Here is an 18749-nt window from a genome sequence, read left to right on the forward strand (position 1 = left end):
TTCCAGCACTTTGCTGAGGGATTGACTAGAAGATCTCCATGATCCCTTCCAACTCTTAACATTTGATGGGCTGGTTCAGATCATACTTCATCAGCCAGCCCCAACACACCTGATAAGGAAGTGCCAAGTGTGCATGCTGTCGGGAATGTCTTTCTCCAATCACATGGCAGAGCAGTTTGGATATGTTCGGCTATATATTTGTTTGGAGCGGGGGGGGGGGGGGAGCTCATGCAAATAGAGATTAAAGAAAGAGAAATATTAAAGATAATTAGATAAATTAAAAGCACACTGGCCTGCAATGAGGAGGAAAGCAATGCATGCTCATGGTGCATGCACATCCTTATTGCTTTTAGTGGGCTTGGCAGAGGAGAGCTGGTCTTGTGGTAGCAAGCACGACTTGTCCCCTTAGCTAAGCAGGGTCTACCTTGGGTGCATATGAATGGGAGACTAGAGGTGTCAGCACTGTAAGATATTCCCCTTAGGAGATGGAGCTGTTCTGGAAAAGCATCTAGATTCCAAGTTCCCTCTCTGGCATCTCCAAGACAGGGCTGAGAGAGATTCTACCTTGGAGAAGTCACTGCCAGTCTGTGAAGACAATACTGAGCTAGATAGACCAATGATCTGACTCAGTATATGGCAGCTTTCTATGTTCCTAGCTATTATCCATATCATTCTATTACTACTACCAAATATTTATATACCGCTCTTCAATAAATTCTCAAAGTGGTTTACATAAAAATAATAATACATAAATAAGATGGCCCCCTGTCCCCAAAGGGCTCAGTGTAAAAAGAAACATAAAGTAGACACCAGCAACAGCCACTGGAGGGATGCTGTGCTGGGGTTGGATTGGGCCAGTTGCTCTCCCCCTGCTAAATATAATAGAATCACCACTTTAAAAAGGTGTCTCTTTGCTGGCACAGCAGGGAAATGCTTGACTAACATGCAAAAGGTTGCCGGTTGGAATCCCTGCTGGTATTGGGCAGCAGCGATATAAAAATATGCTGAAAGGCATCATCTCATACTGTGCGGGAGGAGGCAACGGTAAACCCCTCCTGTATTCTACCAAAGAAAACCACAGGGCTCTGTGGGCGCCAGGAGTCAAAATGGACTTGGCGGCACACCTTACCTTTGCTCAGTTAGCAAGGGTTCATATTCTAATGAATATGAGTGGTCTTTGCTGTTACATTTTGTTTCTTGGTGGATATGCTGCTGTCCAGCCAGTTACTGGATGTTTATAGATAAAGGCCAGAGCATCTGGTGCTCTTCAGTTTAGTGAACGAGGTAGAGGGGACACAATAGAAGCTGATACAAATATACACAGTTTGGATAAAGTGACCTTTTTTCCGTCTCCTAACATTAGAATTCGGGATTTCAGTGACATTGCTTGACAAGAGATTTCGGAAAAATTATACCACTTCACACAATGTGCAATTAATTTATAGAATTCACTGCCACAGAATGCAGGGGTGTCTACTAGGGTTAAAAAGTGACCATTAATGAAGGAGAGGCTGAACACAGCATCCTTCCAGCGACTGTTGTTGGTATCTGTCTTATGTTTCTTTTAGATTCCAAGCCCTTTTGAGGACAGGGAACAATCTGGGCCTATTTACTTTTCTATGTAAACCAAGTCGAGAATGATTCTGTTGAAAAGTGGTATAGGAATACTAGTTGTACATCACTGATCGTTAGGATGGCTAAACCGAACCTCACAGTTGGAACATAGGAAGCAGCTACCTTTGAGTACCAGTTGCTGGGATGGTTCAACAGTAGCAGGGCTTTGGTCTTCATGCCCTGCTTTGTGGCTTCCCAGAGACATCTGGTAGTCCACTCTGAAAAACAGAATGCTGGAACTGATGAACCTTTGAGGTGATCCTGCAAGTCTTGGATGCCCCAAGGAGGCCAAACGCCAACATCATCCCAAAGGACTCCAACATGAACCTGGAAGTTTCCTACGCCACGGGGTGGGTCACTCTGGAGTTTTGTTTTGCTTAGTTTTTATCTCTGTGCTGATCCACCCCTCCCCGCTGCGCATGCCCGACTTTTAGAGCCGCGCTGTGCCTCCTTGGTCCCCGCCTCCTCTCTATATGTTCGAAAGACCGACGGGAAGCATTGGGAGTTCCTGCCTTTGGGTGCATTGCGCGTGCGCTGCTGAGAACTAGTTCTTTTCCCCGGGGAAGCTGCCGGACGAGGCTCGTGGACTGGAGAGGAGCGCCGTGCCTGTGCAGGACCAGGTAGGTTTCTTGTGCACGCGCCCGCTTCTCTCCCTGGTCGTTGTAGTGGGAGCTAGAGCTGCAGCCCCGGAGGGAAGCAAAAAGTGTGTGCTTGGCAGCAGCTGGGTAGGGAGGCATAGCTTTCCCTGCTTTTGACTGCAAATCTCAAAAAAGGGACATCTTACGGTTCTGCCATCTCAAAAAGGATATCCTAGAACTAAAAAACGGGGGACCAAAAATGATCAAGGGGATGGAGTATCTTCTCCCAGAAGAAAGCGTTTACAGGCCCTTAGGCTTTGTAATTTTATTTTTGCGGGCGGGGGGGGGGGAGAGTTGAGGCTTTTAAAAGCCAGGCATAATGTGTAGGAATTTTTGCTTCCCCCCACTTCTCCTCTCCCCACACCCCAATTCTAGAATAGGGGGCTCTTCCAGTGAAACTAACCAGCAGATTGAGAACCAATAAAAGAAAGCATTTCTTCACACATATCCCATTATTAGCTTATGGAACTCATTGCCACAGGATGTGGTGGTGGCCACTAGTTTAGATGGCTTTAAAAAGAGAGAAAAGAAAGGGACTTAAGCAGAACTGCGGAAAGATAGGTCTACCAACAGCTGTCAGGCATGTAGGCTAAATCAGGGCCTGACAAATCCGTGGCAAACTAGGATATTCAGAGTAGGGATGTGCTTGGAATGTGATTTGGAAACCGAATCGTGGCACAATCCATTAAAAAAGATTGATGTAATAGTCAAGGCTGAAGGATACTAAGGCATGTATATGTATCATGGCAGTTATGTCTTCCTAATCTAGGGCTGGTTGATTGGACACGGCCCTCACTTGAGCTTTCAAGAGCAGCATCGGGTCCAGAGGTATCCCTCAGACAGTGCACCCCAGGGAATGCAACACCATTCAGATCAGGTGATCCTCCGACACCCAAGTGAATCTAACCTTCAATTACGGTTCAAATTGTCTGAGCTTCTGAGTTACACAGAACTCTTCCTCAGACTGAAGTATCATAAAAACTGAAGGGGGGAATGAGAGGATAGATGTATCTGTATCGTACTGTGGACTTTTTCAGTCTTGCTCAGAAGCAAATCTGAGTTCCATGAGTCTTGCTCTCTCATGTTTAGAACTATAACTTCAATTATGTTCAACATAGGCAATATAATGAGGTTTCGAAGTGTATGAACTTCTCTCCCAAGGAGGCAAAGCTCTATTTTTTAATAGAGCTTTAATAGAGCTTCCCTTCAAAATATAAGCCATCACCATTGTGAAGCAATATTGCATCTCCAACAAAATATGCACAAAGATCACAGAAAGCTGGAAAAACACAGCAGAGGATGGGGGGGGCGGGGTAGGGTATAGCAAAGAACCTAGTCCTTATATTAAAAGTTCCAGAAACTAATTCTGAAAGTAAAGTATATTCAGTAGAAGCCAAACAAGATTCAGAATGTGCCTGTTTCTCACAATCTATTGAATAATTCATTCATATTTTGCTTCATTTCCCTAAAGCCTAAATTTTACATTAAAAAGCATTTGGGGACACAAGTTATTCTGTCTCTCTTCCCATTGCAGGAATCTCTCCCTAATCCTAAGCATTTTATCTTGCAATACGCCTGTCCCTCTCCATAATCTTTAACACTACAGCAAAGCCAAAGCACTAACCCAAAACAGATTTATCCTGGGAACAGCATTTTCACTTCCTTGCTGTGATGAAATGGAAAGCAAAATGGAGAGCGAAACCATTCTCTTGTCTGTTCCTAGATGACCAGGATGACTGATGCAGAGGCATGTCTGGGCACAACACTCTGCAGGCTGTTCTTCAGATGATTCTAAATAGCAGTGGGCTATTAATCCCAGCTGAGTAGGTGGGAGTACAGGCTGAGATTTGATGAAATGCAATACTCCATAGAATGATAAAATTCCAGCAAAATGTTAGTGACTGGAACAGGGTGTGGGGAGAGACAAGCACTACTGGCTTAGACCAGAGGTTGATTTTGTCCAGCATCCTGTCTCCCACAGTGGCTACCCGGATGCCTCTGAGAAACCCAAAGTCTTAGACATGAATTCAGCAGCTCCTCACACCCACTATTGCACTCCTCCAACTGATATCCAGGGATACACAGCCTCTGAATATGGAGGTTCCATTTTATTTATTTATTTATTCATTAAACTTATTATATACTGCCCAAACTTTCATCTCTGGGTGGCTAACATAAAACAATTAAAACACATATAAAAGTTAATACAAATCAACAGTTTAAAATCAACCATAAAACTAAAACAGACCATTTTAAAAAGCTGAGAAAGCTTGGGTGAAAAGATGGTTTTCAGGTGTTTTTTAAAAAATTGCCAGAGAGCAATTTTAGCGCTTGACAAATTTTTCTTTGGATGTAGCAGCTAGACAAGGGATAGTTGACAAAATTATCTGACTTTTTGGGGAACATTGTAGAAGTAGAGGGTTCGAAGTTTGCAAGTTTGTAATCTGTAAATTTGGCCACTTGCTGCTTACTCCAACTTTTCGATCATTCACGAACACGTTAAAGACACATTCTTTGACCTTGGGGAGCACTGCCAACATCCCACATAACCTTACTTTGCTCCTCTGCAATGCCAGGTCGGTCCAAAATAAACCAGAACTCATCCATGATTTGATCATGGATGAAGGGGCCGACCTGATGTGTATTACTGAGACTTGGTTGGGGGAGGCTAGTGGTCCAGTTTGGTCCCAGCAGGATATTCTGTAGAGGAGCAGGTGAGGGGACGTGGGCGGGGAGGTGGAGTGGCTGTGGTCTATAAGGATAACATCTCCCTTACCAGGGTCCCTGTCAGGGTATCAGACCATATCGAATGTGTGTACTTGGGTTTGAGGACCAGGGATAGATTGGGACTTCTGTTGGTGTACCGATTGCCCCGCTGCCCAGCGGAATCCCTTACTGAGCTCACGGACTTGGTTGCGGAACTTGCGTTGGAGTCTCCCAGACTTTTGGTGCTGCGGGACTTCAATGTTCATTTTGGAACCAATTTATCCAGGGCAGCTCAGGAGTTCATAGCGGCCATGACGACTATGGGCCTATCCCAAGCAATCTCTGGATCGACGCATATTGCAGGTCACACGCTTGATTTGGTCTTTTATTCTGATCAGGGTGGTGTTCTGTGGGTGGGGACTCCTACAATCTCCCCGTTGTCATGGACGGACCACCATCTGGTTAAGGTTGGACTTACAACCGCTTTCCACTTTCGCAGGGGTGAGGGGCCTATTAGAATGGTCCACCCGAAGAGGTTACTGGATCCGGTAGGATTCCAAGAAGCCTTGGAGGGATTTAATGTTGGCTCTGCTGGTGATCCTGTTGATGCCATGGTTGAGAACTGGAACAACTTGCTCACCAGGGTAGTAGACATGATTGCTCCTAAGCGTCCCCTCCGACCTGCTTCAGAATTGGCCCCTTGGTATACAGAAGATCTACGGGGGCTGAAACGGCAAGGTAGGCGACTGGAGCGCAAGTGGAGAAAAACTCGACTCGAATCTGACAGATTATGACATGGAGCACATTTAAAGATCTATGCTCGGGTGATACATGCGGCAAAGAAGCGGTTCTTTTCTGCCCGTATTGCCTCTGCGAGTTCACGTCCGGCGGAGTTGTTCAGGGTTGTGAGGGGACTAGTATCTGCTCCCTCTCCCTTGAACCAGAATCTGAAGGCACCAGTTACCCGCTGTGGTGTGTTTAATGAATTTTTCGCAGACAAAATCTCTCGGATTTTGGCCGACCTAGATGGAGACTCCACAATTAATTTGATGTCTGAACTGGAGGTGTCCGACAACTCCTCTTATACGATTCAACTGGATCAATTTCAGTTTGTGACTCCTGATGATGTGGACAAGCTGCTTGGAGCGGTGAGGCCTACCACTTGTCCTCTTGATCCTTGTCCAACATGGCTTGTTCTATCTAGCTGGGAGGCTGTTGTAGGTGGCCTGGTAGAAATCATAAATGCTTCTCTGAGGGAGGGCAGGATGCCTCCTTGTCTTAAGGAGGCAATTATTAGACCTCTTCTAAAGAAGCCTGCGTTAGATCCCTCAGAGTTGAGCAATTATAGGCCAGTTTCCAATCTCCCATGGCTGGGCAAGGTAATTGAGAGGGTGGTGGCCTCTCAGCTCCAGGCGGTCTTGGAGGAAAGTGATTATCTAGACCCATTTCAAACTGGTTTTCGGGCGGGCTATGGGGTGGAGACTGCCTTAGTCGGCCTGATGGATGATCTCCAATTGGCAATTGACAGAGGAAGTGTGACTCTGTTGGTCCTCTTGGATCTCTCGGCGGCTTTCGATACTATCGACCATAGTATCTTTCTGGAACGTCTGAGGGTGTTGGGGGTGGGAGGCACTGTTTTACAGTGGTTCCGCTCCTACCTCTCGGACAGGTTCCAGATGGTGTCGATTGGAGATTGTTGCTCTTCAAAATCTGAGCTTAAGTATGGTGTTCCTCAAGGCTCCATACTCTCTCCAATGCTTTTTAACATCTACATGAAACCGCTGGGAGAGATCATCAGGGGATTTGGAGCTGGGTGTTACCAGTATGCTGATGACACCCAGATCTACTTCTCCATGTCAACTTCTTCAGGAGTTGGCATATCCTCCCTAAATGCCTGCCTGGAAGCAGTAATGGGCTGGATGAGGGAGAATAAACTGAAGCTGAATCCAGATAAGATGGAGGTACTTATTGTGCGGGGTCGGAACTCTAGAAACGATTTTGATCTACCTGTTCTAGATGGGGTCACACTTCCCCAAAAGGAACAGGTTCGCAGTCTGGGAGTACTTCTGGATCAACCTGGTTTCTCAGGTTGAGGCGGTGGCCAGGGGTGCTTTCTATCAGCTCCAGCTGATATGCCAGCTGCGCCCATTTCTCGAGATCAATGACCTCAAAACAGTGGTACATTTGTTGGTAACCTCCAGACTGGACTTCTGTAATGCGCTCTATGTGGGGCTGCCTTTGTATGTAGTCCGGAAACTTCAGCTGGTTCAGAATGCAGCAGCCAGGTTGGTCTCTGGGTCATCTCGGAGAGACTACATTACTCCTTTGTTGATGGAGTTACACTGGCTGCCAATAGGTTTCCGGGCAAAATACAAAGTGCTAGTTATAACTTATAAAGCCCTAAACGGCTTAGGCCCTGGGTATTTAAGAGAGCGTCTTCTTCACTATGAGCCCCACCGGCCGTTGAGGTCACTTGAGGAGGTCCGTATCCAGTTGCCACCAACTCGTTTGGTGACTACACAGAGACGGGCCTTCTCGCTCCCTGCTGAGCTAGGATCCTCCCCATCTCTGGGAATTTTCAGAAAACACCTGAAACACATCTCTTCAACCAGGCTTTCTCAGCTTTTTAATAGTTGTTTTTAAATTGTTCTGATTATTTAATTGTTGCTTTATGATGTTTTTAATGGTTAATCATTGTTTTATGCTTTATAATTTTTGTTTTAATTATTAACTGATTTTAATGGTGTTTTAATGTAAACCGCCCTGAGCCTTTTGGAAGGGCGGTATAAAAGTTTAAATAAATAAATAAATAAAATAAAGATCACTGGTCCAGGTACAGATCCCTGGGGAACCCACTTCTCACTTCCCTCCATTGTGAAATTGATTCCTGCCCTCTGTTTCCTGTCCTTCAGCCAGTTACCAATCTACACATGAAGCCGTCCCCTTATCCTATGACTGCTAAGAGCCTTTGGTGTGGAACTTTGTCAGAACCTTTTTGGACGTCCAAGTATACTCTTGTCAACCGGATCACCTTTATCCACATGCCTGTTGACACTCTCAAAGAACTCCAGAAAGTTAGTGAGGCAAGACTTGCCCTCATAAAAGCCATGCTGGTTCTCCTTCAGCAAGGCCTGTTCTATACATTTAACAGTTTTTTCCTTAAGTATGCTTTCCATCAATTTACCCGGCACATAAGCTAGCCGGCCTGTTGTTTCCCAGATTGCCCCTGGATCCCTTTTGAATGAATGAAACCCTTTCAGCCTCCGCTTCCACAGTGTTCCTCACTAAGGCATCCGGGTAGCCACTGTGGGAGACAGGATGCTGGACACAATCAACCTTTGGTCTAATCCGGTAGTGCTTGCCTCCCCCCACACCCTGTTCCAGTCACTAACATTTTGCTGGAATATTTTCTTCCATGGAGTGTTGCATTTCATAAAATCTCAGCTTGCACTCCCACCTACGCAGCTAGAACTGGGATATGTAGACCACAGAGAGGCGTAATCGGCCAGTTGCTATTTCGAGTCATCTGAAAAACAGTCTGCAAAGTGTTGTGCCCAGACATGCCTCTGCATCAGTCATCCTGGTCATCTAGGAACCAAGAATGGTTTTGCTCTCCATTTTGCTTTCCATTTCATCACAGCAAGGAAGTGAGAATGCTGTTCCCAGGATAAATCTGTTTTGGGTTAGTGCTTTGGCATAGTAAGTGTTATTGATTATGGAGAGGGACAGGCGTATTGCAAGATAAAATGCTTAGGATTAGGGAGAGATTCCTACAATGGGAAGACAGATTGAATAACTTGTGTCCCCAAATGCTTTTTAATGTAAAATTTAGGCTTTAGGGAGATGAAGCAAAATATGAATGAATTAGTCAGTAGATTGTGAGAAACAGGCACATTCTGAATCTTGTTTGGCTTCTAGTGAATGTACTTTACCTTCAGAATTATTTGGCTTCTAGTGAATGTACTTTACTTTCAGAATTAGTTTCTGGAACTTTTAATATAAGGACTAGGTTCTTTGCTATACACTAAACCCGCCTGCCCCCCAACCCCAATCCTCTGCTCTGTTTTTTCAGCCTTCTGTTATCCCTTTGTGCATATTTTGTTGGAGATGCAATATTGTTTCACAATGGTGATGGCTTATATTTTGAAGGGAAGTGCTTAAAAAAAATTAGAGCTTTGCCTCCTTGGGAGAGAAGTTTATACATCTTGAAACCTCACTATATTGCCTATGTTGAACATAATTGAAGTTGTAATTCTAAAGACTCATGGAACTCAGATTTGCTTCTGAGCAAGATTGAAAAAAATCCACAATACGATACGTCTATGTCTATCCTCTCATTCCCCCCTTCAGTTTTTATGATACTTCAGTGTGAGGAAATGTTCTGTGTAACTCAGAAGCTCAGACAATTTGAACCGTAATTGAAGGTCAGATTCACTTGGGAGTTGGAGGATCACCTGATCTGAAATCTCAGAAAAACTCTGCTCTGTCTGAGGGATACCTCTGAACCTGAGGTTTCAATAGCAGCATCAGCATCAAGTGATGGCTGTGTCCAAGAGTGTATTCTACAATTAACCAGTCCTAGATTAGGAAGATGTAACTACAATGCACATGCATTGTGCAAGGCATGCATGTACATTAATCAATATCTTTATTTTGGTTTTTGACCAGCATAAGATAGAAAGAAGCTATGAAGGTAACTGACATTAAAAACAATAAAGTCTATGCCCAATAGTTGTAGAAATAATAACTATAGGGTTAATAGGTGGTACCATAAGAACTATAAATAAAATTGCCCTAAAGCTTGAATCTGTGAAAGTAAGTGTACAAAGGCAATGAAATTAGAACAATAACTATAATCTATAATATGATTGATATAAATTATAAAAAGTAATAAAGTCTAGTAATAGGGTGATGCTCTGCTATCTAAACTGGGCTATTAGAATATGTTCCACGTGGGGCTGCCTTTGAACAATTCTTGGAAGCTTCAGCTAGTTCAAAACACCATAGCCAGATTATTGGCCTAAGTGAGCTGTTGGGAGCACGTCACACTTGTTTTAAGACTCTGTATTAGATCCCAATTTCTTCTGAGCATAATTCGAAATGCTGGTTTTGCTCTTTAAAGCCTTGAATGGCTGTGGTTTGGTCTAGAACAGAGTTGCACAGCTTCAGCCCTCCTGCAGATGTTGGGATTGCAGCTCCTATAATTCCTGACTATTAGCCACTATGGCTGGGGATAATACGAGCTCTAGTCCAATTACTTCTGGGAGTTGGAAGTTATGCAGTCCTGGTGTAGAGTGCTTCCTCCCAGAGGAGACACCTTCCAACTCACACTCACACTCTCTCATAAAGTGACCCTACTCTGAAAACCATCTTTGCATCTTGAGACACTTGCGTTTGGGGTGGTATGCAAATATGTTAAATAAGTAAATAAATAAAATAAAATCTTAGTACCCTGCTAAATGAGCAAAGAGGCACCTTTTTAAAGTGGTGATTCTCTTTATTTTAGCCCTGTGGGTGGGGGGAGCAAATGGCCCTCTCCACCCCCAGCACAGCATCCCTCCAGTTTCTGTTGCTGGTGTCTACCCTTTGTTTGTTTGGTTTATTTTTTACATTTATATCCCGCTCTTCCTCCAGGAGCCCAGAGCGGTGTACTACATACTTGAGTTTCTCTTCACAACAACCCTGTGAAGTAGGTTAGGCTGAGAGAGAAGTGACTGGCCCAGAGTCACCCAGCTAGTATCATGGCTGAATGGGGATTTGAACTCGGGTCTCCCCTGTCCTAGTCCAGCACTCTTACCACTACACCACGCTGTTTCTTTTTTAAGAGTGTGAGTGAGCCCTTTGGGGACAGGGAGCCATTTTATTTATTTATTTATATCTATGTGAACCGCTCTGGGAACTTTTGTTGAAAAGCGGCATATAAATATTTGTTGTATTTGTATTGGAGGCTAGATTTAGGTTGAAAGCAAGCAGGTTCTTTTCTGTTGTGGCATCCTCCTTATGGAATTCCTTCTTCTAAGAGGCCTACTAGGCCTGACACTTATTTTCAGAATGTTGTTGGGGAGCTTCTTGTTTCTTTTAGTATATATCTTGTGTTTTTTGTTGAAACTGTAGGATAGGAGTTGTATGTTCTGCTCTGCTGGCTTCTACTGTACATGCCAAGTTGTTTGCAGAGTTTAAATTAATAATTTAATATTATAAGCTTTATAATGCATTATCGGTTGACCTCAGGGCTTTGTGGAGCTATATTAGCAAAGAGGAAATTTCTTTGTAACCATGAGGGGTAGAAACTTGCTGCTTTTAAAAAGGGAAATAGAGATTCTTAGCTGAATTATGAACCGAGAGCCATATTCTCAGGGTGTGTGTGTATGCACATGCAATTGTAGCACACACTCACTCACAAGTTGATGTTGGAATCATAGTGTCCCTTGCCCATTCCAGTTTCTCCCTGAGCTGGTTGAAAATGGGGCCATGCCCTCTATTTCTAGGATCAAACAGACACTCCTTGTCATTCTATTGTTGGTACACCATTATCATTCGTATTCCTCTGTGCTCCTTTTGTATAGCTGTATGTATATGCATACTTCTAAGTTATCTTCTGGCCCCAGGGGAAAGGCACAGTGAGGGGAATGGTTTTGGTGCAAACCTATGTCTGTATTAATGAGGTCTGTGTTAAAAAGAGGTCTCTGTTGGATCCCAAGAAAGTGACTCTGTTCTAATTATTATCCAGAAACAATCCTTAGGGTTCACAAAGGGTCCTTAGGGTTTTAAACCTCAAGACTAAAAGCTAGAGAAAATCCAGTGAGACTGAAGAGCCCCCTGTTAGAGTGCTGGACTAGAACCAGGGAGACCTGAGTTCAAAACCCCCATTCAGCCATGATACTAGCTGGGTGACTCTGGGCCAGTCAGTTCTCTCTCAGCCTAACCTACTTCGCAGGGTTGTTGTGAGGAGAAAATTAAGTATGTAGTACACCGCTCTGGGCTCCTTGGAGGAAGAGCAGGATATAAATGCAAAATAATAATAATAAACTCTGTAAGCAGGGATGGTCCATGTGCTGTTCAGAAGGAAGGTGTGCTTTATATATTTTTTAATATTATTATTATTATATTTATATCCCACTCTTCCTCCAAGGAGCCCAGAGTGGTGTACTACATACTTGAGTTTCTCTTTCACAACAACCCTGTGAAGTAGGTTAGGCTGAGAGAGGAGCGGCTGACCCAGAGTCACCCAGTGAGGTTCATGGCTGAATGGGGATTTGAACTCGGGTCTCCCCGGTCCTAGTCCAGCACTCTAACCACTACACCATGCTACCCAATGTCTTCTGTTTATCCTGCCATGTAGTGGGAAATCCAAATATGTTTTCCAGGCTGTCTTTCAAGGAGAGAGATCTTCTTCTTTTTTGGTGCCTCTGTGAAAAATAGCTTAACTGATTTTAAAACATTTTGATAGACTAATAGATCCCCTGATTAATTAGAAAACAAGCCCATTTTTAATACAGCTACTTAAAAAAAACCACAACCCTACAAATGGAAGGTGCCTTCCCTTCATCACACAGAAGAGACTATGCCGCTTCTGCCTTTTTGCTTTGACATAGACATGCACTGTCAGAACGCCATTCCCCCCCCGCCCCGCAAATAATTGTTTCACTCAAATGAAAATATAATCAACAAACACTCATATAATCGGCTAAGATTTCTTTAATTGGTTGACTGCCTTAGTGACAACTTGTTTGCTTCCACACACTTGGAGGATTAGTTATTAAGCATTTATATCAGCCTTTCAAATAAGTTCACAAGAGTTATTAGGAAGTTAAGCAAAATTCAGGGGGTCAAAAATGGGCCCAGTTGAGGCTTTTCCATTGAGCCAAAACTTGTCCTCCTCCCCTGTTTTGTTTTGCTTAACTTCCTGAAGAAGAATTCTGGAGAAGAATTGGGCTTGCTGAAAAACTTCTGATATTCTAGTTGGTCCTAAGATAGATACAGCTCTGATTTTGGATTGTTATACTCTTGCTGCATCCCCTTGGGGGATTTTCAGTTTCTTTGGGCCCCATCTAAATGATTGCCTAGTGAGGTGATTAATTCCCTTTTTTGTTTATGCTTAGGGCAATCCCCCCCCCCCCCCCCGCGCGCCAAATTGGTATGCAAGCTATTTACATGGCAGCTGGGGAGGGGCATGGTTAAGGTACACAAAGATGCACAATTGCCATGGCAATTGTTACTCATGGCTCTGGGGAGCTTCTCTTCCTTTGTCTCTGAAATCTGTGAATGAGGTGATGATGGCCAAGCTCCAGCAGGCTTTGGGATAACTAGCTCCAATTCAAAAGGTGTAGTAGAGATACAGGAAACTCAGCAGGAGAATGCTTGTTCTATTATCTGTGCTCATCAAGGGGAGTAAACAGGGATTCTGGGCGGAGAATGCAGGATTAAGCTTCGTTTCTGTGAGTTTGCTGCAAGCCCTTCTAGGGCTTTGGTTCAGACAGACCAAATACCTAATATTTAAAATTGCTAGTCTGAACTGTAAGGGACTGCATACTAAACTCAAATAGAAGGGGAAATAACATTCAGGACTGGACTAGATACTTCTCTGATGAGGCTCCTAACTTAGACTAGCAATCTAGAACTTCAGAAAAATAGAGCAAGCATTTTAAAATTATAATACTACTTTGAGAGATCTAGTTTTTCGGATGAAGAGCCTTAAATGCTTGGTTTTTTGTTAGAATATGGTTTAAAGTCTGTAGTCTGCACAACTGGAATACAGCAGACTATTCCCTCTTATATTGAGCGGAGGCCTTAACTTAGTGTTTGAAAGGAAACCTTTTGGGCTTATGGAAGTGCTAACAATCCATTCTGCATTTCCTTGCCTAACTGTAGATCTTCTCACTCGACAAGGACAAAATGGCATCTGCTTCTGATATTTTATTTGTCCTGCAGATAGCAGGAAGAGGAAACCCATTGACTATAGACACAATATCTCTCCCAAGACATAGGAAACTGCCATATACTGAGTTAGACCATTGGTCTATCTAGCTCAGTATTGTCTTCATAGACTGGCAGCAGCTTCTCCAAGGTTGCAGGCAGGGATCTCTCTCAGCCCTATCTTGGAGAAGCCAGGGAGGTAACTTGGAACCTAGATGCTCTTCCCAGAGCAGCAGCATCCCCCGAGGGGAATAGCTTGCAGTGCTGACACATCAAGTCTCCCATTCAGATGCAACCAGGGCAGACCCTGCTTAGCTATGGGGACAAGTCATGCTTGCTACCACAAGACCAGCTCTCCTCTCCAAATTAAGTCCTTAACAGCTTAATTATGTGATGTGGGTTATATTTTTCTAAGACTGGTGGTTATTGCCATTCTGGCTGCTATTGAGAGACACATTGCCACTTCCAAGTCTTCAGCTCGAACAGCACTGCACAACTATGGCCCTTCAGCTGTTTCCGGATTACAACTTCCATCATTCCCAGTCATAGTGGCCAATAGTCAGGAATCATGGAGTTGTAGTCCAACAGTTGCAGGAAGGCTGCAGTTGTGTAGCCCTGGGCTAGAACAAGGAATGATGGTTGTCTTTCTGCAATCTGTTTTACCTTCCCTTCTCTCTGTACCACAAAACCCATGAACAAGGACAAAGGCAATGATAACAGAGGCACAATGCAGGTAGTGACCACCAGTGAGTAGGGCTGCACAAGGTTTCCACCCCTGTGGGAGTTGTGCAGCTTGTTCGTTCAGCCTTCCCACCACTGAATATTGGGACCCGAGTTTGAAGAAACATGTCAGCTTAAAATTCTTTGCTAACTGTAAGACGAAAGGGACTGTTTATGTCATAGTGTGTCCATGTAATCTGTGGTATATTGGGAGCACTATAAGACCTGTTAAGACCCGTGCTCTTGAACACAGATCTAGGCTCAAGCATAGTATATTAGATGCCCCACTAGTGCCACATTTTGTTGAGAAATCTCACTCACCCGATGATTTCAAGTTTTTTGTGCTGTTTAAATTTACACCAAGGTCCTTCAACAAACAAGATAAGCAGAGGATCCTTCTTCAAAAAGAATCATTTTTCATTCACAAGTTCAATACATGTATACCCAATGGGTTAAATGTTAATTGTGACTTCTCCTGTTTCCTTTAAATAATTAAATTACAAAGAAAGGGATATTAAAATCAGCATAGCTGGTCCAATATTCCCACTCATTGTATAATTGATTGATGGTTGGGGAGAGTATTTAACTCTTAAGTTTAAGCATCATTCATTAAGGATCATAGCATGTCCGAGCAGGCACGGTGGTGAGATGCTGCTTTTAGTGACAAGGCTTTTCCAGATTTAAGGTTGGTGTGTTTGTATTTATTACATGTTTTCACCATGTATTTTGTGTGATTGAGGCTTCATTATCATGATCATTGATGCACAGATTACCACACTTCTGATGAAGATACTTACGAAACAGACCACAACCTAGGAAGTCTGTCAAGATTCCAGTTCTACTTTCTAGAATTCTGTGCCTAGCCTTTCAGGCGAAGGTTTTTGTTCAGAGTGCAGCACTTCGCATTTTTGAGGACTGTCTTTCGCTACAGCAGCACCATATATATCATTGTTTATGACCAGCATTCCAGTGACTGTTGCCAGTTCAACATTCTTTATCGTGTGGGGCTTGCTTAGCCCTTATCACTGTATTCATTTATTGTCATAATATGGGTGCCTGTGGGTATTTGTTATTACATGTTTAATTTGGTCACTACCTGCATTGTGCCTCTGTTATCATTGCCTTTGTCCTTGTTCATGGGTTTTGTGATATAGTTTTTGCCTTTTATTACCTGTGTTCCCCCAGTTGTTTTCTTCTCTCTGTACCTGCAGAACGTGAATCTCCCAAATAAAGACAATGGGCAGACCAAGGAAAACTTCTGACAACGTATCCTCCCCTCAGCCTGCTGCTACTGTGCCAAAAGCAGCCCCGGCAACACCTCGATCCTCTGCTTCATCCAGGACAACACCCACAAGCAGCAGAGCTTCAGGTGCTCCAGCAGCTAAGAGTGAAAGTGGCAGAAGGGGGCAGGTTGAAAAGCCAGCCTGTGCCACGAGCTCCAGAGGAACAGGGCAAAGATGCCAAACCAGGTCCACAGCAGCACTCAGCAGTGAGCAAGGAGATGCAAAGAACAGCCGTGGAGCAAGAGCGAAGGCCTCTTCAGCAGCCGGAAGAGAGAAGTCTGATGCTGCCGCAGCAACCCAAACCTCTTCCAGTGTGTCTGCGAAGCCATTGCAGGCTGCTGGCAAAGCAAGTGGTCTCCACTCCCCACCTCTCCCTGGAAAAGTGGCTGAAATAGAAAGGGTGACGCGGGGTCAGAGGACCAACCCCGAATGGCACAAGTGGCGGGAAAACCGTATCACAGCCTCTGTAGCTCCCAGGATTGCCAGCAGCAAGTTTGCGAATGGCCGGAGCTCTGAAGTGCCTCAGTCATACCTTAAAGCTGTAGTAGAATCTGGCTCCACTGTTCAGACCCCAGCCATGTCTTGGGGCATCCGCAATGAGAAGAAAGCGGTAGAGGCCTATGAGGCACTCAAGTCCAGCAAGGCTAACAAGCCAGTGAAGGTTGACGACTGTGGCCTCTTCATTGACAAGAGCAAGGCGTGGCTTGCTGCCAGCCCTGACGGGATTGTCAGAGAAGCCGATACCGGCAAAGAGCTGGGGGTTTTGGAGGTCAAGTGTCCCTATAAACACAGAGATAAGACCATGACAGAAGCCTGCAAGGACAAAGCCTTTTGCCTGGAGAAAGAAGGAGATTCTTTCTCATTGAAGAAAACCCACCCCTATTACACACAGGTGCAGTGCCAGATGGGAGTCACCGGCCTTGGGAAGGCAGACCTTGTGGTTCACACCAACAAAGAGACTGTGATCACCCCAGTGGACTTTGATCCTGCTTTCTGGGAGACTACCGTGTCCAAGCTGGAGAAGTTCTACACCGATGCTGTGGTTCCTCATCTGGAACAGAAGCAAAGTGCTGCAGTTTGGGCTAAAGAAGAATAAAGTTGTGGGGTGGAATCCTAACTAGTGTTCTCTCTAACAAGGATTCCCAGATGCTGTTGACTACAACTGCCAGCATCCCCAGCTGCAATAGCCTTTGCTTAGGGATTATGGCGTTGTAGTCAACATCTAGGAACCCCTGTTAGAGGAACACTGATCCTTACTTATTCCCTCCTTTTGAAAGATGTGCCTTCAGCCAGTAACGCAATGTTAGTTTCCTACCCAGCATTGGAAAATAAACCACATTTCTGTGCCTTAATACATCCTTGCAAATAGTTAGAGCAACCCAGTACTGTCTACCTTTTTCCCACACATCACACCTTTCTCCTTGCCTGACAACTAGCCACAGAATGATGAAACTACAGGGGCTGTGTGTATCCTTTCTCGTGGCTTTTAAGGAAAAGCATTCTCTTGACATTTTGAGATCAGAGAAAAGTGCACAGTTGCTGCCATTTTCTGCTGCAAAGAGTGGCACAACCAGACTGTCCCCTCTGCTTGTCATCACTTTATATTAGTGGACCAGAAGAGGCAACAGGGATCATTTGGAAGCAGATGGCTAGACAGTGGAGATGGAGAGAACAAGTACAACTCCTACTTGCATACTTCGTACAACTGCACTGCTACTGTAATAACTTCCAGATAATTTCCCATCAAGAAGCAGTATGTAAGATCAGCCTCTCTTCTCAAGTGACGACTTCTGCTTTCCAACCACTGGGAGAATGAAAGGACATGTTTGTTGAAGCCAAAGTACTTGTAGTTGAGCTTCATGGGCTTGAAGGCTGCCCCCCACCCCCCAAGACAGAGCCAAACTCTTTTCCAGGAAAAGGCCCACATGATGGCTAGACATCCACCATTCTGAACCAAAGAAAGGAGAATGGAGTACCTGGGTATGAAGAGACAGGTGGCTTGATTGTAAACCAGGACTGAATTTAAGCCTGCCATTCATGCACTGGTTCCATTGAATTGTACAGGGCTCATTTCTGGAGTATGCTGAAAGTCTAGGTTTCTGTCAGTATCAAAGATAGCATGTGATCTATCGTAAGATATCCCACGTGTTCCAGTGAACAGAGATTAGGTGCTCCCCCGCCCCCACACTGCTCAGAAAACTGGATCTTTTGCATTGCCAAACATCCCTTCCATGCCCACTTTAGTAAAGGGCCATCTGCTGCTTAAGATGATAATTATATAATGCTTCATTTTATATTTAGAAAATCAACTGCAGATTGCAGTTTTGTTTAGAAAAGCTTAGTTTGGTAGTAAGACATAAGCCAGTTGGATTGAGTAGCTGTTAACTTTAATGTGGACCACGGCTTCTGTTGTACAAAAGATAGTATGTTCAATAAAAACACTTGTGAAAAATGTCATGCAGTATGTTGGTGTAAGCTCAACTGGTCAGAAAAGAGAAAGCAGGGGTAGTTACTCGACTGCTCTCTTAGCAAGATTGTTTTGGAGCAGGGGCAACAGAGTTGATTATCAAAAGCCCTGTAGAGAAGTCACTCTTCCTGCATTTTATTGAATGAGTGGGGAGCAATAGTTTGCTGGCTAGCCAGACTTTCCCACATTTCGCCTGTGTCTGTGCAAGGCAGCACGGAGCACAGGAAACATTCCCCTGCACAAATTTTGAACCCTCCATGCACTGAGCATTGCTTCTGTAGATATATACTAAGTGTGGGGTGTGTGGCTAGCCCCATGGATCTTCACTTTGAGCAGAAGCCACTCTGGCAAAAAAACATGTGAGAGCCAGTTCTCACAATGCTAACCTCCTGTACAGTACTGTAC

General features: G+C 44.3%; 1 protein-coding gene across 4 annotated transcripts; it reads left to right on the forward strand.

Moving 5' to 3' along the window:
* The first annotated feature begins 2044 nt into the window (after nucleotides 1-2044).
* Nucleotides 2045-18334, forward strand: LOC128352187 (uncharacterized). Of its 4 annotated transcripts, none has more exons than XM_053312515.1 (4): nucleotides 2045-2234; nucleotides 3022-3148; nucleotides 9627-9651; nucleotides 15806-18334. In XM_053312515.1, the coding sequence occupies exon 4, from the start codon at nucleotides 15831-15833 to the stop codon at nucleotides 16971-16973; it is 1143 nt and encodes a 380-aa protein (XP_053168490.1). In that variant the 5' UTR covers nucleotides 2045-2234; nucleotides 3022-3148; nucleotides 9627-9651; nucleotides 15806-15830; the 3' UTR covers nucleotides 16974-18334. The 4 variants fall into 4 exon arrangements, with proteins under 4 accessions (XP_053168490.1, XP_053168491.1, XP_053168488.1 ...); XM_053312516.1 differs by having other exon boundaries at nucleotides 3022-3080; XM_053312513.1 differs by lacking the exons at nucleotides 3022-3148; nucleotides 9627-9651 and having other exon boundaries at nucleotides 2047-2234.
* The last annotated feature ends 415 nt before the right edge of the window (nucleotides 18335-18749 follow it).

This window comes from Hemicordylus capensis, chromosome 3 (genome assembly GCF_027244095.1).
Source record: "Hemicordylus capensis ecotype Gifberg chromosome 3, rHemCap1.1.pri, whole genome shotgun sequence".
NCBI lineage: Eukaryota > Metazoa > Chordata > Lepidosauria > Squamata > Cordylidae > Hemicordylus > Hemicordylus capensis.

What these genes read in the sequence shown, in the direction of transcription:
- LOC128352187 (XM_053312515.1), top strand. Translation starts at nt 15,831, where the DNA reads ATGGGCAGACCAAGGAAAACTTCTGACAACGTATCCTCCCCTCAGCCT.